Source organism: Dunckerocampus dactyliophorus, chromosome 18 (genome assembly GCF_027744805.1).
Source record: "Dunckerocampus dactyliophorus isolate RoL2022-P2 chromosome 18, RoL_Ddac_1.1, whole genome shotgun sequence".
NCBI lineage: Eukaryota > Metazoa > Chordata > Actinopteri > Syngnathiformes > Syngnathidae > Dunckerocampus > Dunckerocampus dactyliophorus.
In genome coordinates, this window is record NC_072836.1 from 9,176,798 (window position 1) to 9,203,793 (window position 26,996).

The window sequence follows — 26,996 nt, forward strand, 5'->3', positions numbered from 1 at the left end:
TTTGGATGTTGTTGTGGGGTCTTTTGTGACCTCTTGGATGAGTCGTTGCTGCACTCTTGGGGTAATTTTGGTTGGCCGGCCACTCCTGGGAAGGTTCACCACTGTTCCATGTTTTCGCCATTTGTAGATAATGTCTCTCACTGTGATTCGCTGGACTCCCACAGCTATAGAAATTGTTTTATAACCTTTTCTAGACTGATAGATCTCAATTAATCTCCATTATGTTTTAACAGAGGCGGAACAATCACTTTTTCACACAGGGCCATTTGGTTTTTCGACTTTTTTTCTCCCTAAATATACAAAGTTTCTTGTAAAGACTACATTTTGTGTTCAGTTGTGTTGTCATTGACTAATATTTACATTTTTTGATGGTCTGAAACATTTAAGTGTGACAAACAAGAAAAATCTGAAATCAGGAAGAGGCAAACACTTTTTCACACCACTGTCTATAAAACGGGCGACATGTCAGGTCTGTGTCATAGGCGGCAAAGTGTATTACAATGATAATGATAATAACTAGTGCAATATCAACATTGTGCCCCAACCCCAGTAGAAAAGTACAGTGCGAGACATTATGTTTGCATCATTTGCGAGTTTATCTCGTATGTGCTAAGCATGCAGCTCCACTTTTCGCTGCAAATCAAACAGTTTCACTTGCATCGGTGTTTATCAGATTCAACAGAATGCTTTTTGCTGTTGTCTGGGACAAGCAGGCCAAAACAAGGCCACAAACATTAGGTACTATGCTCATATTATCTGATCCAGCTCTTGTTTCAGATGGCGTTAGATTTCTCCCGATCCCTAACTTCTGCTTGCTATCCTCACCTCAAACTTCTGACGGAGCTCCAGGTCGACGTCATCCACCTCTGGGATGGGCACATTGTAGTACTCGCCCTCCTCCTGGTTCAGCAGTTTGTACCTGGGCAGAAAAGACACAAATCTCCATGTTTATTTTTGTTTCCATCATTTTAGGTGTTTTTTTTTTGTCCCAATCAAAATTGAGTTTTTCATGCAGTAGTAGGTATTTTTACCTAGACCCACATGATGCTCTTCCTTTAAAATATACATATTTTACCAAACGTATTTATTTATTTATATTCATCAAACCTTTGTACTTTAAATGCCAATTTATTTTATGTTATTTTAATTAAATGATACATCTTTTAGACATCATAAACATATTATTTTGTATGTGATGTTGTAGATTACAAAAATACTATCATATGTACAGTATATACTATATATATATATTTTAAAGTAATTTCTCAATATTTTTTCTCCAAATCACATTTAATTTAATTTACAACAAATACATTTTTTGGGAATTTTTCATTGTGAGATTAAAAATAAAAAAATATATATTTTATATATAAAATATATATATATATGATCAAATTATGTTACTTCTCCTTGGTTTTTCAAGCAGTTGTACATCATATTAACAGTGGGATTTTTATTTTTGAATTTTTGTATTTATTTTATATCCATCCATCCATTTTCTATGCCGCTTATTCTCACTAGGTTCACGGGTAGGCTGGAGCCTATCCCAGCTGATTTCGCTGGACCCTGGACTGGTCACCAGCCAATCACAGGGCACATATAGACAAACAAGCATTCACACTCACATTCATACCTATGGACAATTTAGAGTCGCCAATTAACCTAACATGCATGTTTTTGGAATGTGGGATGTGGAACGGAGATTGTCACAGTCAAATAGCTGAGACTTAACTGACCATCCACACGTGTGAGCTTTCATCAGCTCGGACACTCCAAACGACATGGAGCCCATGAAGTCATTTCTGGTGGTTCGGTCCCAGTCCCAGATCTCGATGGAAAGACGACGGTCTTTGTCGGATACTTTTAGCTTACTGAGAACACACACACAAATAAGGCACACTTTTAAAGCAAAATGGAGTACATCAACTAGTCTATTAGTAGTGCAGGACTCACAAAGTGAACGACTCGTTCCAGCAGGGGTTCAGGGATGAACGGATGGTCCTGGTCTTCTGTTTGGTCTCGTTCTTTGGGTCCGGGATGAGCTTGAGTTTAACATATGGGTCTGATAAACCATTAGGATCCATAGGAATCAGGTTTCTGGCTTCTCCCACTAGAAGAGGAAATAAAAAGATAATGCGTTTGTGAGTGGGGTGAAGATAGATATCGCACATGCTGTAATTAGAACTGGGGCGTTTATGTACCTAAATCTCAAAGAGGACGGACCGTTAGTTGGGACTAGGGAAGTTGTTATTTCAAGCTGAAAACTCTGCACATCACAGCACAGCAGCAACAGAAAACCACTCAGCAGAGAGGATGCAGGGGTCATTTTGATATTTTTAATTTTCTAAAAAGGATCATCAACATTGATATGCTAAGAAGTTATTTAAAAAACAGCCACCATCTCATATGTGTGTTATAGGTGACCAAGGGTATTATCAATATTATATTTAGTATGATCAGTATGTACCGTAGATATAGTGTTGAGAATATATATAGTGTCAGAAAATGTACCATAAATTCTGGTGTAGAAAGGGGTCCATGAGGACCAGTCAGCTCTTAATTTGACAGGAGCCAATCATGAGCTATGAAAAAACTCAAGCACGTCAACCCATTGAAAATTGGAGAAGGTCATTACTCAATATAACAGTCTGACTCACGGTTTCGTCTTACAAACAACGTTAAAACCATCACACAAGAACTTAACTCAACCCTTTATACCTCAGAAATATAGAAGGATGTATCACTACAAGTTTAATGTGAAAAAGAAAACATTTTAAAGTTGTCCCATAACACATTTTGTTTGAGAAAACCATTTCATTGGACGACTATAGACAGCATAGAACATGGTGGATGGTGCTGCAAAACTGCTTCTGCCCACCAGAGGGAGCCATAGGACCTGGAGCCCAAAGCCCAGAGGGCAGTGATGTCATTGCATCACCCCAATGAATGTGTTGCTCAGACAAAAGCGTTATGGGAAAACTCATATTGGGACATGTTTGTATATTTGCATATACAAAGTGTTCAGTTGCTGTGTGATGAATTTAGTGTTGACAATAAAGTGTTCTTTGACAGACACTGTGAGTCAGACTGTTATGTTGTTATACTGGTATATATAATGACCTCCTGCAATTTTCAATACTTTGACAAGCTAGTTGTGAGTGCAATGCTAACTCGTAATTGGCTCCTTGAGTAAGGCAAAGTATTTAGACAATTAGCAGTAGTTCTGAAGTAAAGATGTCACGAGATTAGAATTTAGCCATATTAGCCGCAATTTACGGTAAGTATTTTTGAAAAGGCAACATTAAGGAAAAAAATACTTTGTAAACTATGGATCTTTAGGATAAAAAAAATGGAAAAGTATAATGCAATCTGGTGACAAAAATGTGTAGAGACGCATGGCGTGTACCGGCTGACGAGAGCAGGCGCTACATACGCTGCTAGCAGGTGCTGGGAAGCAGAGCACATGTCACAAATCACTCAGAGTTGCCGGTGTGAGCCATCCTCCACGTCACCTCCACACTGAGTGGGTGTCGGGGCCATGCGTTTGTCAAAACACACAAGTAAACACACAGACATGCGATCCTACTAAAAAGTCTCACACCCTCTGAGTACATCTAACAACAAAAGGAAAAAAGGTGATGTCATGGCTAATAGTCATTTTTGTGCAACAGGCGTGTAGATAAATGGAGTGTGGCATTTGCCTGTGTGATAACTGACAAATGGGAGAGGAAAGAGGGCTGTTACATAGCAACAGCAATGGGATGGAAGAAGGGGGGTGGCAAGAGCTTGCCACCTTCACCATGGCGACAATATCGACAGTAAATGGCCAGTCCAAAGTCGTCCCCCTTGACTGCCATGAATACACACAGGAAGATTGAACATCTCCTTTTTATATTTTACAAAAGCATGTAAAATAAAGGGAGCGTTCTTCGCTCTAGAATAATTAAAAAAACAACTTCAGCCTTGAGAGTCTGCATATTTAAACAAAACACAAAAGAGGGAAAAAGGCAGCAAAATACTGCAGAGTAGGGACACACAAAGTCACCGCTAATGGATTAAATCACGTTATCACTCATTTATTTACTATTACACCTTTTCCCCTTTCTTTCCTTATTGCAGGGGTGTCCAAAGTGCGGCCCACAGTTCAAATTTTATTGGCCCACGGCATATTCTACACATAAAATCAAACACAGCCTGCATTAGAACTGCATGAGAGAGGATTAGGGCCACACACAAAAAAATGGAAAAAGCCCAAAATCCTGAAAAATGGCTGCCTACCTGTGCATCTTACAGTATGAGTTATTTGATGATAGACAAAAATGATCAACAAACAATGTCACTCATTAACAATGCATGAGAAAGTGGAAAGGAAAACGTAGCTGTTTGACCAAAAGGGCATTTATGAACAAGCATAACACTTTTGCAACCGAACCTATAATGTAATAGCGGTAAGGATAAATACCTCTAATTAGTTCACTGTAGCTGCACAGTGGCCTATTGGTTGGCATGTTGGCCACACACACACACACACACACACACACACACACACACACACACACACACACACACACACACACACACACACACACACACAGTGGGGAGCATCCCCTAGTGAGGACAAGCGGTATAGAAAATGAATGAATGAGTTAATTGTAAACAAGAGTGCGGCAAGTAGAACGAACACACACATTTCACACCAACAGTGGAGTAGCGCAACCAACATCTTCAAATGCATGCAGAGGCAGATAAAATTGCTGCATGCTGGCCACTCATGATGCTTCATCTTACGGCGTTAGAGATGAGAAAAGAGAGAAAAAAGCAAAAAAAGACTAAAAAACACAAACTTAAATGCACAGAAAAAGAATAGAACTCATTAAGATTTACATTTCTAGGTTAGTTACAATCACGGAAACCTGAGCCAAGTTTGAATGAAAGTCAAAATGTAAAATAAAACTTGAAATACCACCATGTAGTTTGACTACCACCACCAACCCGTAGAGGGCAGTGTAGCTCTTGTGTATAACAGGAAAAAGGCAGCATCAAGCATGTTTACCTTTTTTTCTATGCATGTGACTCTGAGTTCACTCCTGTGATTATATTCGAAAACTCTGCGTGGCGTGGACCACAATGAAAGGTGGGCCATCAAGTGTCACGCTATAAAAAAGACGTGATCACAACTGCAACTGCAAGAAGCACAAGTAAAAAGCTCAGCAGCCCACGTTGTTATCTAAATCCTCCCTTGTGTGTGCAGTGGCATCGTTACAAGCATCAGTCCCTTCCATGGCAACACCAATGCAACTTTAGACACACAAATCAAAGAAAAGTAGGTGTCAGGAAATGTAGAACATACAAAAGTGTGTGTGCGCAACTTGTACAGTAAATGCATTTACGCACATGTTCTGTCAAACAATGAAACATCAGCAGCCATCAAGGACCATCTCTACGGTCTGTTGTTGCTTAGATACGAGAGCTGCTCGCCATCCGTACACTCCCCTCTTCTCGCTCCATGTGCAGTAGTTACAAACACGACCACAGCATGTGCGTTGTCGCATGTGTGTGCTTTCTATCATTTGTTTTGGCCAACATGCAGACGCCCAAAGTGTGTGTGTGTGTTTTTTTTAATAACTCCCGATAATGACAGATGATGACCACAGTGATGTGCTGCGGTGAAGCTCAATGCGATGTCTAACTTTTATGTTGAAAGTGACATTCCCTCCATTTATTGCAAGGAAAATAAAAACAGCGCAGTTGTTAAAACTCTGTGGAGGTGTATCAGCTTGAGAAAACTGTTTTTTACACATGCTAAGCTAACTGTAGCAAAGGGGATCAATTTATTGTTGCTAAGGTAAGAAAGGAGAGAAGAAAAAAGCTAGAAGAAAAGCAGCACAATGCAGAGAAAATTAAAGCTTCAGATCCACTGTGTGAAAATGTAATGAAAGTAAAATTAACATTTTTATTTAGAATATGGCTTATTTTAGTCATTTCAAAGTTAACAAAGAAGTAAATGTGTGAATGTAGGAAATGAAATATGGCACTTTTAATAGAGTGGCATTGTGTTTCAGTACATTTATTGCAAAACGTAAAGACAACAATGCCAGCATTTATGTCGGAGGGATGTCGGCTGGGGAAAAATCCAGAAAAAAAATCAAGAAAATGTTTTTCATTGGTAATGTAAAATATTAGAGCAGAAAACAACATTTTCTACAAATCTGTTAACAGCTGATATAAAAATAAATGGAGCGTAATTTCCGATGTATAAGCCGATACTTTTTTCTCATGCTTTGAACCCTGTGGCTTGTACAGTGATGCAGCTAATTTATGGCGAAAAGCTACATTTCCCATGATGCTTGGAGTGCAGCCTCAGGAAGTAGGGACGTGGACGAGTGAAGTGGAAGCTAATATCACATTTTGAAGTCTTATTCAGCCATCTCTGACACATCTTCAGTAAATTTGATCAAGTGTAGAATTACTATGGCTTCTGTTTGGACTGCAACAAAACATGCAGATAGGGACTGACAAAGTGTGTGACGAAGGAATTACGATTACAATTGTAATGCTGAAGAAGACGACTTTAGTGGTTTTAGGTCCCAGGAGGAGGAGGAGGACAGCGATGAATGACTTCTCTGGTAGGCTACTGTTTAACTAGCAATGCATTGTTCGGAACTGTTTGAAAAAAAGCATTTATTTAATCAAAAGTTAGAAAAACCTTTCTGTGTAACATCTTTCAGGTGTGGCCTATATATGTACAAATCATTTTTTGCTCTTTAAATTTTGTGGGTGTGGTGCGCTCCATCGTCTGGAAATTATGGTAAAAGTGAGGCTGATTTTGGCGTCAGAAATCAGACCCACTGTGATACATACAATTCTCTGACTTGAAATTTCACATTTTATGAAGTAAATGTGATTTTCAAAGCATATATTTAAAATTGATCTTTAAATGCTGAATTAAGCAATGCTGAATTAATCACAATTTAAGTGTGAATTTTGGGTTGAACCAGTCCAGAGTGTACCCGGCCTCTCGTCCGAAGACAGCTGGAATAGGCTCCAGCATACATGCGACACAGGTAAGGACAAGAGGGATAGAAAATGGAAGGATAGATAGGTTTTGGGTTCAATGTTAAAAAAAAAAGAAAAAAAAATCCCTCATACTGAAATTATGTTTCACTGTAAATGCTCCAAAGATAGTACAGTAAAATGTGTTTAATAATTATTCATGTAATATAACATTTACAGTGCATAGTGTACATCGTGAGTAGCCCAGGGTAACTAAAAACTAAGGTAGCATAGTGTCCCACATTGAAAATCCCTGGTTTAAATTTTATAAGGCTATGTTAAAATGATGAAGCAGATCTGTGACACCTGAGCTGCTTCATAAAAAAAACACTGCAGCTAAAAGTGACATAAAAGTAACGTGGATCCCGGGCTTGGGCGGGTGCGTGCCGGGCTGCAGCGGGACGCCAGTGCAATCACACGAAAAGGCTTTGAAATTCAAATGTGTTGCATAACAATGCCATGTGCGAGTTAAGAATGTCTGATAATCTGGTGGGGGGGGGGGACTGCCAGGCCAAAACATGAGCTGGATGCATCCCTGCTGTGCGCTGCCAGTGAGTGAGTGAGCACGTCACACAGTCACAGAGCAATGAGAGCACACATTTGTTATCTTCTACTGATTCTGTTTGTGGTCTTTTTAAAAGGAGACTGTCACCTTCATTTAGCATCTACACATACAGGACTCACAGCGTGATAGGGTCTGAGGATTCTTCCTCTACTGTGCTTCAAACCTGAGGCAAGCATGTCAACCATAGGAAATCTCACCCACTGTGTGCTCACTTTGGGCTGAACCTCAGTTGCCCTTTCACTGTGTTTGTGTGTGTATAGTCATTTTTTTAACACTTCAAAACAAAACATCTGCTGACTCCCTCAAGTTATTTAAGTCACTTCTGCAAGGAAAGATGATGATCAGGTAAAAGAGCAAAAAAAAAAAAAAGAGGGTTGCAGGAGGTAATGAACCAGTGATTTGAACCAGCGACCTAAGGACATCTACTACAGTCCCCCGCTCTTACAACTGAGCTATCGAAGGCCTGGCTGGTGCTTTATTGTCATAAACTAGAGGGAGAGCTTGCTGTTGCTTATCGCATATCCTGTGGCAGAGCACGATGCGTTGTAAGGTGCAGTTATCATCTTAATTTTAGATACTGCAAGTGATCAACAGAGCTCCATCTTATAGACTTGACACACTTTGGCCAGTATGCTGCACTCAGGAATTTTGAGTTCGTCAACTCCAGACTATGTGACAAGGAATCAATTCAAACTGCCTGGACTCATAAGTCGAGTCCCTTCGGAGAAGACACTGCTGTGATTTCTTGGCAGACATAACATATTAAGCAAAACATCCTTTGAGCCGGACTTGAGCCAGCGACCTAAGGATGCCTGGTTCAGCCTCTACAGTTCTCCACTCTTCCAACTGAGCTATCGAAGGCCTGTCTGGGGCTCTTTTTGTCATTAAGTACAAGGACAGCTTGCTGTTTCTCATTGAGTGCCCTGTGGCAGATCACGATGCATGTTAACGTACAGTATCATCTTAATTTTAGATACTGCAAGTGATCAACAGAGCTCCATCTTGTGGACTCGACACACTTTGGCCAGTCTCCTGCATTCGGGAATTTTGAGTTTGTCAACTTCAGACTATGTGACAGAGAATCGATTCAAACTCCCTGGATTCATAAGTGGAGTCCCTTCAGACGAGAACCTGTTGTGATTCTTTCTTGTCAGACATAACATAATAATCAAAAGATCCTTCGAGCCGGATTTGAACCAGCGACCTAAGGATGTCTGCATCAGCTTCTACAGTCCTCCGCTCTTCCAACTGAGCTACCGAAGGCCTGTTGGCTGCTTTTTTTTGTCATAAACTACAGGGGCCGCTTGCTGTTTCTTATCGAGTGCCCTGTGGCAGATCACGATGCATGTTAACGTACAGTATCATCTTAATTTTAGATACTGCAAGTGATCAACAGAGGCCCATCTTGTGGACTCGACACACTTTTGGCCAGTCTCCTGCATTCGGGAATTTTGAGTGTGTCAGCTTCAGACTATGTGACAAGGAATCAATTCAAACTCCCTGGACTCATAAGTCGAGTCCCTTCGGAGAAGAAACTGTTGTGATTTCTTGTCAGACATAACATATTAAGCAAAAGGTTCTTCGAGCCGGATTTGAACCAGCGACCTAAGGATGTCTGCATCAGCTTCAACAGTCCTCCGCTCTTCCAACTGAGCTATCGAAGGCGGTAATATGGCTTTTTAGTCATAAACTAAAGGGATGCGCACCAATGCATGACTGCTTGCAGTTGCGTATTGAGTGCCCTGTGGCAGAACACGATGCATTTTAAAGTACAGTATCATCTTAATTTTAGATACCGCAAGTGATCAACAGAGCTCCATCTTGTGGACTCGACACACTTCGGCCAGTCTCCTGCATTCGGGAATTTTGAGTTTGTCAACTTCAGACTATGTGACAGTGAATCAATTCAAACTCCCTGGATTCATAAGTGGAGTCCCTTCAGACAAGACCCTGTTGTGATTCTTTCTTGTCAGACGTAACATAATAAGCAAAACATCCTTCGAGCCGGATTTGAACCAGCGACCTAAGGATGTCTGCATCAGCCTCTACAGTCCTCCGCTCTTCCAACTGAGCTATCGAAGGCCTGTCTGGTGTTTTTTTTGTCATTAAGTACAAGGACAGCTTGCTGTTTCTTATTGAGTGCCCTGTGGCAGATCACGATGCATGTTAACGTACAGTATCATCTTAATTTTAGATACTGCAAGTGATCAACAGAGCTCCATCTTGTGGACTTGACACACTTTGGCCAGTCTCCTGCATTCGGGAATTTGAGTTTGTCATCTTCAGACTATGTGACAAGGAATCAATTCAAACTCCCTGGACTCGTAAATGCAGTCCCTTCAGACGAGACACTGTTGTGATTCTTTCTTGGCAGACATAACATAATACGCAAAAGATCCTTCGAGCCGGATTTGAACCAGCGACCTAAGGATGTCTGCATCAGCCTCTACAGTCCTCCGCTCTTCCAACTGAGCTATCGAAGGCCTGTCTGGTGTTTTTTTTTGTCATTAACTACAGGGGCAGCTTGTTGTTTCTTATTGAGTACCCTGTGGCAGATCACGATGCATGTTAACGTACAGTATCATCTTAATTTTAGATATTGGAAGTGAACCCATCGGTGACATTGCAGTTGAAATCAACCTAAAAATGGCTCGGCATGATCAGAAGACACACTTTTTTTCATACTGCCATGCAAGGTTTTAAAAGCAAACAAGCAGAGGAAGAGGCAATGCCAGTAACACAAGAGGGGATGGAGAGTCAGAGAGGGAAATGATGAAGAGGAGTGCGGTTCTACGGAGAGAGCCTTAGAGATTTGTCTGTTTTGTTGACTGGAAAGATTTAATCAAGTTCACATTGAAGCGGTGAACCACAGAAGCCCACCACTTGTCTGCGGGAGCCAAAGGGATGAAGATGAAGAACAAGCTCAGGCGGCACTGCTCACGGTGCTGCCATTTAGCGAGCCAAGCACAAACACAAGCACAACACTGTCTTAATCTTTATCATGCAAGTCAGCTTCTGTACTGTCCCGGCTGCTTTTACAACTCAACTCAATTAAAGCTTATATTCGACACCGCAACACACGTTTTGCACACGTTGCAAAGTGACTCCAGTGAAGTGTACAGTATGCTAAGAACAATACTATCTGATGGAAATACAAGGGTACAGTACATCCCTGCTTTTCGTGGGGGTATGTCCAGGACAAAAAAAATTTATACACTCATAAAAATGTCTATTTTTGACACATGGCTCGCTCTCTAAAGTAAAATTAATAATTTATAATTTTACACAATTGCAATATTATGTAATTGTGATATTGGAATATGATGCCAAAAACAATACAATAATGTCAAAAATAAAAAATAATTACATTTTAGTTGAAATATTACAATAAAAATACATTGTCTTTTCAAATTTGAATATTATGAGAAACAAACCAAACAAAGTTGCAATTTTTTTGCAATTAGGTTGGAAAGTACTTCAAGGCACTTTTTTGGAATTTTGCCAAAATCCTTGTGTGAGACACGAACACACGTCTTTCTCTTTTCTGTGCGTTCTAAAGATATAAAATCAGATAAAAAGAGACATCTCATGACTGCACATAATGGGATACACCTATGGCGCCTACAAAGACCGCTACAAAAACACCTCCAAAAACCTCCAGCAAGGTTTTATGGCTTTAAATACATGCGGTAACTATGTAGTAACAGGTTCATTCATGATAACATGTAATACTTACAGTATTTTGCTGTATTTTGGCCATTTTAAGCATTACCGGAACTTCCTTCCTGGGCGCATTGATTTCACATAGCAACATAGAAATGAACGCCTACACTTAGCATTAACTTTTCCAAACTAAAAACACGACAGCACTGGCGGCATCTACGATATACGTTACCTTGTTGGTAGTGATCTGAGGCATTGTGAGTGCGGCGCTGACGCGTTGTGGGCGAGTGTGTGGTGAAGCTAGTTGCCAGCCAGCTAATAGCTAGCCGGTGTGTTTTGGTGAAGTGTCAATACACCAGTAATGTAGTTGGATCGGCGTAACAATGTTAATAATAATAATAACAATAGCTCAGTTAATATGCACGTCACATTATATGCTAACTGAGCGTTGTTGGCGCTTGTTTCCCATTATGTGCAGTAATGAGCTGTTTCTTTTCGTCGTTTTTTATATCTTTAGAACGCACAGAAAAGAGAAAGACATCTGTGTTCACATAAGGATTGTGGACGATCGTCAAAATTCCCCATAAAGTGCAGTTTTCCTTTAATATTATAATAATATCACAAGAATAAAGTTAAAATATTATGGGAATAATGTCATAATATTACGAGAGAAAGAAATTTTAATTGCAAAATAAAAAATAAATGGAAGAAAGAGCAAAAAATTGTAACGTACGAAGACCAAAGATCATATTACTAAGACGCCTTTTCATCGATAACATAAAGCTGAGATGCAGGCTGTTTTTCTTTAAATATATAGAATTTCTTAGCATATCTACATAGGTTAGTAAAATATCAAAGTGGTCCTGCACCTTTAGATTTTTTTTTTGTGTGCGGCCCTTGGGGGAAAAAGTTTGGACACCCCTGCACTCGAGGATAGCAGGCTAGAGAAGGCGCTTCCCCTAGCCGTGTCTACATAATCCACACTGCTTGCTTGTTGTAATCCCAGTAAGAATATATTAACCTGTGTTCACCAAGTTGCAAGTTATGAGGCCGTCTTGCCTGTCGAAGCGAGTGCTTCATCTATCATTATTGAATTAGTTATTGCTTTGTCTATATCCTGCATTTATTTATATCTTAATGTTTTTAATGCTATTTTTCTTCCCCCCCCCTTTTTTTTCATTACAATCATTTAGTCACACTTTCTGCATTATTTTCTCTCTCGATTAGAAAATGGTCACATGTTAAACACAGGAAGTGAACAAACTAAGTAATTGATGAGACGTGGCGAAAGGGTGGGATTAAACAAGCTCCGCGTCATCCGCCTCCTTTTCGGACATGCGCTAGTGTAAATGATGTGTGAAACACAACGGAAACAAATAAAACCATTAGGATGATGGCTGTGAATGCAACATCTCTCCTCCTCTATTTCCAGCGGCAGAATGACTAAGAAGCATCTCTCATGTGAGCTAAAATCATTCCACAAGTCAATCACGAACGCCGCGCACACTTTCTGCCGTGTGTGTTTTTCCTGTTTGAGGAACGCTCAGCACCGCATCAATCACTCCTGCCTTATTTCTCTGCATGTGTGTGTGTGAGAGTGTGTGTGAGCATGACAGGCAGAGAGAGGTTATACTTGCGACCCAGCTGTCATCTTTCTTTACCCCTCTAAGGGTTATTATGCTGTACTGTTTCCAAATCCAGGTGCTGCATTTTGACTGACAAGCTAATTAGAAGGTATTGATGCACACACATATACACACACACACACACACATACGTACGTTCACACGCACAGAACGGTGGGGATTTAAATTTTATGCTGACTATGTTTTCTGCAAGCTATTCCATTTAGATTGGTCCCTTCAACGAAGCATGAATAAAGAAAAAGCTAGGTTTGCATTCATAAACGCATCTAAACGTGAATGTGCATGGGTATTGGTTAAAATGGCTTTGAAATGTTTTACTTCTAAACATGGTCGAGCGTGGAGATACAGTAGGTGCAAATAGCTCGGAAATCTCTCAGGCGCAGCAGTGGAGCCACTTAAGTACGTCATCGTCCTCATTGTCCACGGCGCGCAGAGACCAACCTGTGACATGTAGCCTGTCGCCGCTGACCTCAATTTTGAGAAAGAGGCGACCCCGGCGCTCCGTGTGGTCCATCCCACATAGGCTTGGCACGTTGACCACGCACTGCTTGTGCACGTTCATGTCGCAGGCTGCATGGAAGATGCAGAGAAAAGGGGATTCATAAGAAGACATGCAATGTACAGTAGTTGCTTTTATCAATAGGTGTTGATGGTTACAGGTTAAATGCTACATTCATGTGTTGCGTTAAAAGGAAACACTGCATTTTGAACTGAATAATCCACAACATTATGTTTGAATTGTTCAAAAAGAAAAAAATCAGGGAATATATGGCCCATAAATTGAACAGGAATCCATAACCCAGTGTTTTTTTTGCATTATTTTTGGCTTTTAGCACGACTATTAGTCATGATAAGCCATAGGGAAAATGGTAATGATGGTCATTCTGTTGACATCATTACCATTTTCCGTTTGGAAAGACAAAAAATGTGATGAGGACACTCGCATCTTCTTCCGCTGCGGAACCCATACGAAAAGAAGATTGCCGTGGCGCTCCGTCGCGGAAGAAGAGTGGTATTACCGCGAGTGTGTTCATCCCATACACATGAATGTACAGGCGACAGTGCGCAGGGATATGGAGGGAAACATATATAACGCAGAGGGTTTTGTGAGGTCTGATCTTTTGAACGCACATTGCTTGGAGAAGCCAAACTCTTTACTAAAATGTCCCTAACAACTAAAATCCGACCAGAACTGCACTTAGGAGACCAAGTGGTGGGTAAGTTGCTGTTAATGAACTACACCGCTGACGGGGATGTCATACAACTTCATGTAAAAAAAATGCAAACTATCCCTTTAAATCTAATCTGGACACAATAATAAAAGCATGAATTAAAATGTTACATTCATTGCTGTATAAAATGGAGCAAAGGCATAATTTATTGCATTGGAAGTGTTGAAAGTGAAGCCAGAGAGAGTTGCTTCTTGCCATCTAACTTTCTGTCTTTTTGGTTGACTCCTCCTGCTCTTGACATGCCGTGAAGAGACAAGGACGGGGGAGAAACCGAGGCAGTGACGATGGCCTCCCCCATATCAATTTGTTCTGCCGTGCTGCCATTACCATCTGCGATAAGGCCTCCAAAGCAGAGACCCCACAGATGGATGGAGCGAGCGAGGAGAGGTGATGGATGGAGATGACTTGGGAAGATGAGGGGGACGGCGGACTGTGAGAGAGGAAGGAAATGTGATGAGGAGGCAGAAAAATAAGGAATAGGAAGGGCAGAATGTGAAAAGTAAGAACATGTAGAGCAGGGGTGGCCAAACCTTCCACTGGTGGCCACATCCCCCCGAAAATCTAAGGATTTGGAGGCCATTTTGATATTTAACTACCGGGTTGTTTAAAAAATTGTAAAGACCGTATATATACAGTTGTCCCTCGTTTATTGCAGTTAATTGGTTCCATATTCGACCGCCATATGTGAATTTCCAAGAAGTAGGATTCAATACTAATAAATGGAATATTTTTGTAGTTAGAGCATAGAAAACCTGCTTATGACCTTCTAAATATGGTTTTTACCATTATTACAGCCCTCTAACTTGAAATAACACCCCGCAGTCACCTTTACGCTAGCATTACCTAATATAGTAGACACAATAATAGGAAATACGTTTTCGCAAGTAGACAGCATGCATCTTGCAAGTACGGCAGGCTGGGACCGGGGCTTAACAAGCAGAGAACACATGCAGCGAACATTCAAACAGGAGCTGCTGTCGGCCACTCTCTACACTGCTAACCTGCTGCTAGCACTCAGCTAACAGTGAAGTCTAGCCAGCTGATATCACACACGTCCCTTCCCGGGCCCCGCTTCTTAAAGGCGTTCACAAGTCACAGATTCAGTGATACGGTGGAACCTCACGTCCGCCCCAGTTAGCACATTTTTCAGTTAACACCCAAAATTTCTTCAAAAATCTGGCTTGCGTTTGCCTGCTCATTTAGCATTCGAAATACCCTCGGGTTTGTTTACGTCGCCATCTTGGATCATGCGCCGATGACGAAATCTACTTGCACGTCATCACGGCAGAGTTGTATCATATCAGAGTTGTAGAGAGACACATTATTAGCTAGTTTGACATATATATTGTTTTATTTTTGCAAATTGTAGTTGCAGCAGAACATGTGTTTATTTTGTGTTATTTTGTTAATTGATGCTTTTGTGGGATTTTTTTTCCAACAAAACTAGCTAAAAGTGATGTTAAATGTTGTCCATTATTTTTGCATCATTTTCTGTTTGTGAAACTATAATTATTGTCTATAAAATATGTGTTGTGTTAACATTTTGGGTGTCTGGAAAGGATTCATTGGATTTACATTATTTTCTATGGGAAAACCTTTGTTAGTTCCCGTTTTGGTTTGAGTCAAACCTTCTGGAGCGAATTAATGACATTAACCACGGCACCACTGTGGTGTATTACACTTCATATAACGTCTTTTGAATGCCTTATATTTGTATTTTCATTCATTTATCCATTTTATCCTTAGTTTATCATTTTTTTTAAATTTAAAGCTTGAAAATGCTTAATTTAGGCCATTAACACATACAATTTGTTTAAATATGCATTTTTAAAAACTAATAATAGACCATATTCACCCACGAAACAGTGATCATTTATTAACTAACACATTTTCAAAGAACGTGGTAGAGTGAGGGCGTGATGCTCGAACCGCCATGTTACGAGGGACGACTGTACTTCAAGAAAAAGCATCTTGCATGTCATCTTTGTTTGACAGATGACAAAGAGCATTATTATGAGTGTTATTAAATTATGCACTGTATTTTTACATTGTGCCACGGGGTGCTAAAAAGCAGGCTGCGGGTGGCACTTCGGACACCCCTGACGTAGAGGCAAAGGGAGAGGCACAGGAAGGGGGGTCGCTTAAGGGAATGAGCATTTACTCCCATCTGTTGTCACTAGCAGCTGGATGGATGGATGGAGATACTCACTATCACACTTCATGCCCTGGTGGATGAGGCCATACAGCAGAGATCCACAGTGGTCACAAAAGGTGGGACTGCCGTAAGAGTGAATCTTGAACTTGTGCTTGCTTCTGGGATCCTGCGGGGTCACAAGACCAGGAAGTGTGGTTAGCATGTTAGCATAACTGAGGAAAACTGCATTTTTAATCATAATAAAGCAACATTTTGTTGAGCTTTTGCTAAGATTCATTTAACAGCATACGTGGTGAGTCAGACTATATGTCTCGTCGGAATGTCTCAACCTTTCGTAACAAGCTTGGGCTCCTCCCCCACCGTAGAAGTGACGTTCCATGTCCCAAAAAACAGATTTCGCCCAGGCGCTCCCCCTCGACCGCCACCCAAAACACATTGCGCCGGACCTTTATGCTTGCCACCGCAGGTGGTGGGTCTACGGCGGGGAGAAGGCCCGACCACCACGCGCTCTCCTGCGAGGCCCTCCCTCGGGCCTGGATCCAAGGTGAGGCCCCGGTGTCCCACATCCAGGTGAGGTGCAGTCAGTTTATATTGCTAAACAAAGAAAGAATGATAGAAACGTCCATCTGGAGCGGAAATGTCAGGCCTTTATCCGCGTGTGGGAATGTGTAAAAGTTCTTGGTGCGTCACTTCCCTCCATCTTGTCATCCTGGAAAGCATCCCAGCCTCTTCCACCTGTTTCAGCGCTCTAATGTCACAAAGACGCACTGAATACTGTCGCGTGTGTGCCAAGAGATGTCTAATTGAGCAGCTGTTTATGTTGGCCAGCGCATCTGGCACAGAGATCTTTTATATAAACGACCAGAGGATTGGCGCTCTAGTTTCCATTAACTCAAACTCCAGTGAAGATACAAGAGGAAAGTGAGTGGAATCGTTGGCTATTTTTTGCTTTGTTAGCTAGCAGGATTGCGCCAAAACCGTACGGCCGATTTCCACCAAACTTTGTGGAAGGGTGGCGCATTCCATTCAAAATATCCCATTCAATTTTGACGCAAATACGGATAAAAATGTGGATAGAGGAATTAATTTCCTCCGGAACCGTTCCCCCCTGCCAATAGATGGCAAATTACATAGTCTTGTCAATCCATTCCTAAAGTCCTTCTCCACTAAAAACAGAAAGATAACATTTTCTTCACTTTTATTAAAGGAAATGCAGTGAAACCTCGGTTGGTCTGTACATTCTCCGGTTAGCATACAATATGGCACACGTCTTGTCACGTTATTAATACACTGCGGGAGTCCAACCGTGTTCTTAATGTATTTTTATAACAAAACGTCCTTGTTAGCATCACATTATTAGCTTGCCGCTACACGGAAACGGGGACCGGAAGTCAGCCACCTATGAGTCTACGACCTATCAGTCGTCATGTGCGGATCGATACTGAATTAGCTCTTCGCGTTCTGAAATCGATTCTCAAATCAGAATATCAATACTTTAGATACTTCAAACATTTGAGGTAATGAAACGTTTTGTCTTCTGAAACGACGCCATGTGTGAATTGTGAGTAAAGTTTTCATTCTCATGGTAGTTCTTCATAATGAATCACTTATTTAATAAACAATGTATTTAATTAATAAATTAATGAAATGTCTTGTATTCTTTATGCTATGATACGAAACACTACTATATAAAATCTACCTAACACTTCGGAAGCGAAATCAGTGGTATCACACATCACTAGTCATCAGTGGCTGACTCTCGTTTTTATAGTTGTACAATTATAGTTTTACATGCATAAAAAAATTAGAAATGGGGTTAAACGACAAAGGTGAAGATGTGACTGTTGTCAAAGTGATGGTGTGGCAGCGAGACGCCACACAGACACCATCTTCCTGTTTTGTCATGAGTTATTTTTTGAATTCAAATGTGTTTCTTGGCTTCTTTATCAGAATGCTGGCACGTGCAACTTTCTTTGGCTCTACTTTGGGTTACTAAAGTGAGAAACACTATTGAATTCAAGAAATACCTCACGGCAAAACAGGGAAGCGGTGGTGTCCGTATGGTGTCTCGCTGCCACATCGTGTCTTTGGGAACAGTCACGTCAACAATCACGTCTTCAATGAAGGTAAAAGTAGCCTTAAATGTTCAATTATCCCTGTCATTCATTATTTCTTTGCATTTCATATGGTTTTCTGCTTGTAAAACTAGAATTGCAAAACAATAAAAACATGTTTTTTGGATTTCTGAAATGGATTAATTGGATTTACAACTTCTTCTGGGGAAAAATTCATTTGGTTACCGTCCGTTGTGGTTAAGGTCAGTCCTTCTTCAATAAATTAATGAAGCCAACCAAAGTTCCACTGTCATTTTATGCGTTTGCCCACTAAATCACAACAAAACAATTTACCCCTGCCCCAAAATAAAAAATGGTATCATCTAACATACAGACAAACAGAAATTGCGTTTGTTCTGGACAACAATTGAAGGGTGTTATGTCCGTGTTGTCTATTTTCAATTGTCATGTTTATACAAAAAAAAGAAAAGGAAAAGAAAAAATTGGGACAAAAAGTGAGTGCAAACTGCCGGCATGTGGTCATCAAAAGGATAATTCTGTCAATTTGCCTTTTCTTAGGCTTTTTTCAGCATCATTTTTATATATTATATTATATATTTAAGTATAGGGCCGCACGGTGGTCTAGTAGTTAGCATGTTAGCCAACACTGTAACAGCCTGGAGATCGGGAAGACCTGGGTTCGATTCTCCCTTGGGCATCCCTGTGTGGAGTTTGCTTGTTCTCCCCGTGCGTGTGTGGGTTTTCTCCGGGTACTCCGGTTTCCTCCCACATTCCAAAAACATGCATGTTAGGTTAATTGGCGACTCTAAATTGTCCATAGGTATGAATGTGAGTGTGAATGCTTGTTTGTCTATATGTGCCCTGCGATTGGCTGGCGACCAGTCCAGCGTGTACCCCGCCTCTTGCCCGAAGTCAGCTGGGATAGGCTCCAGCATGCCCCCGCGACCCTAAAGAGGAGAAGCGGTATAGAAAATGGATGGAATTGATATTTAATTATATATTATATTTAAAATAAGCAGCAGTCTTAACATGTCTCTTTTTATCAAAGGTATTTTACTTCTTTTTACACTTTGACAATGAATATTGTTACAAAATGAGATGTGGCTTTTGGTCATTATTGTTGTTATGTCTTAACATTTGCAGTGATTAACTTCTTTTTGCACTTGTATGACAGTTAAGAATGCTAAAATGTTCAGAAAAAGTTAATAAAGTTTGGACCGTGACGGTTTGACACAGGAACGGATTCTTTCTAATTAACTTATTTCCTCAGGGACGTTTGATTTGATGAAAACCGGGATGCGTATTCGTAATTCAAAGTTTCATCTAGTGACTAAGCGGTCATTGAAACATTTCATACAGACGCACCACGTGATGGATTGAGAAAGAAATGTCATCAGAGAGAAGTAGAGGCAAAGTGTGCAGGGATTTGTAGAGTCATTATTGTGTGATTGGCAGACAAATTATGGGTCCAGGACAATGCTAATTTGCATGACGCCATGCTATTTTTGCTCCTTGGCACCAGACACTTCCTGGAGTATCACCTTGGGGAGGGGGGAAAAAAGAGAAAAAACAGATGGTGCGGTAATTCATCCCTCTCCTCTCCTGGCCCTCCTGGGTCTTCCTCCTTTTGTAATCCATTTTTGGCTCCTTACATTCTGCGCAACTTCTCAATAGTGAAGAAGCATGAATTTATCCTTACCGAGCCTCAGTGACACCGATGGCTGAGGCGGCAATAAAGGAGATAATATCTACCTCGAGTCTATTTTTCTCTTTTTGACATTATCAGCTTGCTTCTTCCTCACCGCCCTCGCCTTAATGTCTCACAAACGTGCCACACAGTCTTCTAATGCCCTCCGTCTTTGTTAACCATCAGGTGAATTAAGAGCCTGTGAGAGGCTGATAGAGGCAAAGTGGGATGATGTAAACAATTCAGTGACAGTGTTTATGGCGTGCGCGCCTTCATTTATTCAACTAGCCTGATTTCATTATTTAAGTTAATGCTCAGTCTATATCAGGGGCGCCAGACTAAAAAAAAAAAAAAAAAAAATCAAAAGATTGGGAGGCCATTTGGACATTTTACCTTTGTTAAACAGGCTAAAACCAACCCACGTATCTGTAGATGTAAGACACAAAATAGCCTGGAAGTTGCGCATTTCAACTTTTTCTTGTTACGTAACGTTTCTGTGCTCTTTTTTTTTCAACTTTTGCTGTTGTTTTTTGGTCTTTTGTCAGTCATACAGTTTCAGCGAGGCTGGTACGAAGTAGAAATTAAATTACCGTATTTTCCGGACACCAGCCAAAAATGCAACAATGAAGAAGAAAAAAACAAAATGTATTTTTATAAAATAAGAGACCAAGAAGAGACATTTTATCTTGAAATGCAAGTAATGGTAATAACAACAAAATGGAGAACAACAGGCCAAATAGGCGTCTGTTAGCATAACGTGAAAAGGTGTTACAGTATGTTGTAACATATTAACAGTTATTCAAATAACTATAGCCTAAACAATATAACAACTCGTTTACTTGTAGTAGGAGTGATAGGAGTAGCAGACACACTAGTCTAGAGCGCCCTCTCGTGGCTGCCAGTGTGAAAAAACATACAGTATACAAGTCGCTCCGGAGTATAAGTCGCAGGACCAGCCAAACCATGAAAAAAGTGCGACTTATAGTCCGGAAAATACGGTAGTTGATTGCAATATATTGTACTTTTCTTGTCTCTATCTCGTAGACCCAATCTGGTGTACGGTCTCGTCTCGTGAACTGGGTGTCTTGTGACACCCCTAGTTCTTAATCTATTACTATCACAAAACGCCCTTGTTAGTTAGGTTACGCCAGATGTCTCAAAAATGTCAACACAGAAGACGCGACGTGGCAGCGAGATCAACAGGGACACCACCTTCATGTTTTGTCATTCGTTATTTCTTGAATTCTCACCTTCTCTAACAAAATGCCTGCACTTGCTTATTTGGTAGCCGTGATTAATAATCGGACCTTCTGGAACGCTTTAATGACGCTAACCAAGGTTCCACTGTACAATGTTTCTGTCAGTTTCTACTCCTGTATTAAGTTATTATTACTTATCTTTAATCCCTTTATTTGTTTATTTTATTCTAATGTCTCATTTATGTGTATTTTTGTATTATTCTTTCTTTTCCTTTTCTATCGAAACTGCAAAAACTAAAAACAATGTTAAACATTCTCTATTCTTTTCTATTTCCTTTGTGACAACACTTTTAGCAACACTTCAACACAGGAAGTGAACAGTAAGGATAAAAGGGAGGATGACATTTTTGGACATGCTGAATTGTGCGAGTGTAAAACATGTGAGGTTCGTGAACATAATTTGTTAATAGGCACATCCAAAACAAATAAAACCATTTCCATTGAGTTTGTTATGTGCACAAAGCTCGGCTGTGTTTCCACGTCTTACCTTGTCTGACCCACATCAAATCTATCCGCCTCTGCGTGTTCTCTCCACAAACAGAACATGTTGTTGTTGTTGCCTAACTTACAATTGATTGTGTCAGACTTCCCAAAATGAGTTTTCCGTGCCACGGCAAGTCCAATCTGAGCAAAGATGATGGAGGTAGTCTGGTGTTAAAGGTCATATTGGAACATTTTTCAAGCTATTTTCTCCACTGTTCCATCAGTCATCAGTTTGCTAGGGCTACAAACCACAGCTGTTTTTCTAGTTTTGTTTGTTTTTGGTCATTTCTTGTCGAAAATCGGTGTATTTTTTCTAAATAATCACATTGGCCAAAGAGTATTACTACCCAGTATGTCCACTGGAATAATGGTAATAGAACAAAAATACATCCACATAAAACTGCATTTAATGTCACTGAAACTGACTTTTTAAAATTATTGCCGAGGCTATAGACCGCAGAAAGTGCGCAGCTGCTTCAATATGATTAATACCCTCATTGAAAAACTATAAAGGTATGGAATCAGAGGTTTAGCTTTGAACTGGTTGAATAGCTACTTAGCAAACAGGAAGCAATATGTGAAGCTCCGAGAATATACTGCACATTTGCAACCCGAAATAGATCGTGCGGCGTACCCCAGGGGTCAATTGTGGGACCAAAACTGTTCAACCCATATATTAATGACATCTGTAAAATCACGAAAGACCTAAAGCTAGTATTATTTACTTATGATACTACTGCATTTTGTTCTGGCGAAAGCTCACGAGTGCTAATAAAAAAAAGTCACAGATGACTTGACGATACTAAAAAGATGGTTTGATGAAAAGAGATTATCTCTGAACCAAAGTAAAACTAAAATAATGCTCTTTGGTAAGAGCAGAAATGATACTTATGCGTAAATACAAACTGACGTTGTGCTTGACATGGCGAACGAAAATACATTTCTGTGGGTCATAATATGATAAAATGAGCTGAAAATCTCACATTAAAAATATACAACATAACATTAAGTATAATAATAATAAATAATATAATAATAAAATAAATATATGAAATATATAAAATATATAAAAAATAATATATGGCAGACAAAATATGGCATTTAAGACATAAATATGACTCGTCCTCGTGTGTGTTGAAATAAATGTATTCCGGATGTGTGGAGGGACAGGAAGTGATGTCGCGGGTTCAGAGTCGACTTTTAGGTTGGAATGGAATTACGGCGCGTTATATTATGATGATTATGATTATTCTTACGTTTCCATTAATGTGCCTGTTGTGAAATAATTCAAACCTGCAATACAAGCCTGCTGTTACGCCGATCAAGTCTGATGCTCGTGTCCCTCATCAAAAATTCCAGGAGAATTACTGACACCTAGTGGCCACTGTAGAATACCACATAGCATCACGTTTTATATTTCTATTTTAGCATGTTTAGCTACTTTTAATGTTTTAAAATGCTTACTTTAGACATAACATATGTACAATTTGCTTCAATATGCGCATTTTTTGACTAACATCAGGCTGTATTCAACCACGAAACAGCGTGATTTATGAATGAATATATTTTTGAAAAACCGTGATAAAGTGAAGTCGTGAAATTCAAACCGCCATGTGGCGAGGGATGATTGTGTACGTTTTTTGGAGCGAAACCTGTGCCAAATCAGGCAGAAGAGCACCAATGTGTCCAACGCTCAACTAAATCCCAGCCAACCACTGACTGACACGTTGCCACAGGAGGTATAACAATATCTAATTACTATTTAGGAATGTTCGGGGAGGGAGATTGACGTGGGTGATGTGATCAATCAGGGGGTTAATTGTTTAACAGTGTTACACTGGTGTTTACATCGCCTACATACAAAGTGGAGCATGATTTCCACAACACAATTTTCATCCTTATTATCATTTGGCTATATAGTATGACCATATAATATCCCATCACTTCATAACACTGCATTACAAGCATGGTGAACACTTTCCCACACTTCCCTCTACCTCACCTACTCACTGATCTGACTCTCTGCGACTTTCCCTCCTTCTATTCCAAAATGAAACCCAGAGTCGTCTTGCCCTGATGGAGGAGATGACAAAATGACAGGACGGGACATTTAGGGAGCCTTCCAAGCATGGCAGTGGAGCTGCGCAAGGTCACACACTTTGAAGAGGGAGACGGAGATTGGCTTGCACATGATCAATGGTGTCACTTTTGGCGACTGAAGAGGATGAGAGAATGGAGGGATGGGATGAGATGAATTGACAGCACAGAGGACGCACCCTTTGACCGCCTCAAGGTAGTTAGCGTGGCCTTTAAATCGGGCAATTCATGAATGGAGATATGTATGGGTTTTGACAAGATTACAGTGGAACGTTGAGCTTTACAACTGTACAGTTAGGAATATGACCAAAAATGTAACCTTTGCATGCGTAGCTTTTTGCAGTATTTGTTTCAATAGAAGAATAACAAGGTAAGGGAAGAAGAAGAAGATGAAGAACATACACAGGAAGTTAGGTGAAGTCACCTAAAGACTCCACAGTGTCACCATAAGTCATAACTTGTAATCCGCGAGCTCAACTAGTTGTTGTTGCTTAACTTGTTTGTACAAGTAAAGATGTGCTGGAGATGAAGTTTAAAAAAAATATTAGGATTGTCATCTATGTTCCTTAAAATTGGCCTAAAATGACAAAGCTACACAAGAAGTGACATATTTGTTCCTTCCTTCCCATTGAAAATGCCATTTATGATCCCATATTTATCTTAACATAAACCATCCATCCTTTTTCTATGCCGCTTATCCTCATTATGCTGGAGCCTATCCTAGCTGACTTTGGGCGAGAGGCAGGATACACCCTGTACTGGTCGCCACAAAAATGTTTTCACGCCTCCTTGATTTAAAATACTATTGAGAAACTGATAATATCTTTTTATTTATCTGTACTGTACAGTAAATGTGAACCGCGATCGAGCAAGGGAATCTCGTATATGTAAAGAAAGGGGGATCATGCCAATAAGAAACCAATACTCGCTTTGGGATCTATTTTACGATAATTATATTTTTTGTTTTTATTGTTAAAAAAAAAGTGGCCTTTAAAATGTTACAAATATATTTTCTGGCTGAAGTAGTATGTGAATACAGTGTTCCCTCGTTTATCGTGGGGGATAGGTTCCCAAAATAGCCCGCAATAAGTGAAATCCGCAAAGTAACCAACTTTATTTTTATTTTTTTTACAATGATTATATACGTTTTAAGTCAGTAAAACCCCTCAACATACACTTTATACGCTTTTCTCAGACAGGCATGAACATTTTCTCACTCTCTCAAAGTTCAAATTTTGTTAGAATTTTAATGATCAACCTACTAGGTTGGACACAAGAAATTATTAATGGACTCACAGGTATTTTACTCCTCTGACTATGCCTCGTCATCCTGGCGCAGTTCCGCTGAAGCGCTTCTGTACCCGTGTTAAAACATATTGCTCCTGTCGTCGTATTTTCCTCCTCCTCATCGTCCTCCATGAACCGAACATTCATGAATTCCGTAATGACGCCCTACAGTCGCAACATCTAGCTTCCTTCAGCATGTCCTGAAGTCCAACTTTTTGTGGGACGGTTGGCTTCCTCTCCCTTTTTGGGTGCAGAACGTTTTGTCGACATTGTGGGTTTTGTCGAGGAGAAACTTGCAAACATACAAAGACCGCAAGCTATTTGCTAGCATTAAACAACAAGAGACACGGCAGATTGATTGATTGATTGACAATGGTCTACAGCCAATCAGGACGCAGAAAACAATGGGCAGTGCAGACTGAAGAGAGAGGGAAGAGAGAGAGACGCCGCCTCGTGCTAAGCACAGAACTACTACACTCCACTTCCCACAATGCAATTCTTCTTAAAGGGCCAGGCTCGGCCTGTAACAACTTTCATACGGTGTAAAAAAAAAAAGCACTAAAATTGTATTTTTTATATAAATATCTTAATAATGACATGACATTAGTAAAACCATTCATATATAATATTTTTACAGCAGTTTTTATGGAGCTGAAATTTTTCGTCGTTAGGGAAAAACATGAGAGTGAATTTAAGAACCTGTTCAGGGTTAAAGACTGACTGTGTTTAGACTTGCATATCTGTAAATATTGTTAAAATAAGTCAATAAAAGGGGTAATGTTGGGGACAGTGTGACCCTGGACTCTTATTTCCATGGTTTCCTATAGAACAAATAGATTTGAATGGAAGAGAAATGTATTTATTCTTCAGTGAGTCATTTTGACCAGTCACGTTACGCAATTATGTATGCGTAGTGTTTAGGTGATAGTCTGCTCGCTTTCTTTGATAGCTGCGTTTGTTGTGCGTCTCCTCTGATTGTGTGTCTTTGCTAGTGAATTAAACATGAAAAGGCATTTGGATATCAAACACGACATTCAAACACACACGTCCGCACAGAAATGAATGAGCTCATTAGAGCAAAGCGGTACACGAGCGATCCAGATAAGCAGGCTCACCGGATTAAAGGTTGAATTTTCCCTGATGAGATGCGCGTAGTTCGTTATGATGTCGTGCTCCGAGGGACACCGATAGGGTTTGCCCTACGACGTCATGTAAAATGCTCACAGAAACAGAACGCACAGGTGTTCGGCCTTTTATCCTTCCCCGTGGCGCTCAAAATAACAGGGGGGATCCAGTGTTTACGTGTATGGGACAGCCTTTCATCACAACGCAACTTTCATCATCAAACACAGTATTTATTTAAAGCGGAGAGGCTATGAAGCCTGTTTTACATGCATGTGAACAGGCAGTGGCGGTGCCGCTCAGGTTGTATTCATCATGGGGCCAACTGGGCTTTCAACCTGGAAGTGGAGCATCACTTCCTGGGTGCTTCAGCATTGCCAGTTCAGTAGGTAGTTAAGCTGAACGAGGCATGAGCTGTTCAGTGTGGATGCCTTAGCCAAGAGGGTGGTGGGGGTCATGGAGGAGTCCACTTAGAGCAGTGCTTCTCAAATAGTGGGGCGGGACCCCCTGGGGGAGGGGTTTGGGGGAGGGCAGTGAACTCCCAGGGGTGGCGTGAGAGGCAGGGAGCACTTTCAGTGTGAGTGCAGACCTGCCAACATCTCCAAATGCATCGTACTCAATACGCCATTTGACTCTTGAATACGCTGGTATGCTTCACTGCTCTCCATTTTGT

General features: G+C 40.5%; 1 protein-coding gene and 4 non-coding genes across 7 annotated transcripts in view; all 5 read right to left on the reverse strand.

The window, feature by feature from the left end:
* The window catches only part of prkcab (protein kinase C, alpha, b), a 110,627-nt gene that overhangs the window by 16,289 nt on the left and 67,342 nt on the right, over positions 1 to 26,996 (reverse strand). For all 3 annotated transcript variants that reach the window (XM_054759453.1, XM_054759455.1, XM_054759454.1), the window contains exons 4-8: positions 16,368 to 16,479; positions 13,368 to 13,496; positions 1,954 to 2,110; positions 1,737 to 1,871; positions 826 to 919 (exon numbers count right to left, since the gene is read on the reverse strand). In XM_054759453.1, coding sequence (XP_054615428.1) covers positions 826 to 919; positions 1,737 to 1,871; positions 1,954 to 2,110; positions 13,368 to 13,496; positions 16,368 to 16,479 — 627 coding nt within the window. The remainder of the gene's footprint in view (positions 1 to 825; positions 920 to 1,736; positions 1,872 to 1,953; positions 2,111 to 13,367; positions 13,497 to 16,367; positions 16,480 to 26,996) is intronic.
* trnay-gua (transfer RNA tyrosine (anticodon GUA)) lies at positions 8,795 to 8,881 on the reverse strand. The gene is given in 2 exon segments: positions 8,795 to 8,830; positions 8,845 to 8,881. It is a non-coding gene; the product is annotated as a tRNA-Tyr (tRNA).
* Positions 9,196 to 9,282, reverse strand: trnan-guu (transfer RNA asparagine (anticodon GUU)). The gene is given in 2 exon segments: positions 9,196 to 9,231; positions 9,246 to 9,282. It is a non-coding gene; the product is annotated as a tRNA-Asn (tRNA).
* trnay-gua (transfer RNA tyrosine (anticodon GUA)) lies at positions 9,614 to 9,700 on the reverse strand. Its single transcript is given in 2 exon segments — positions 9,614 to 9,649; positions 9,664 to 9,700. It is a non-coding gene; the product is annotated as a tRNA-Tyr (tRNA).
* Positions 10,015 to 10,101, reverse strand: trnay-gua (transfer RNA tyrosine (anticodon GUA)). The gene is given in 2 exon segments: positions 10,015 to 10,050; positions 10,065 to 10,101. It is a non-coding gene; the product is annotated as a tRNA-Tyr (tRNA).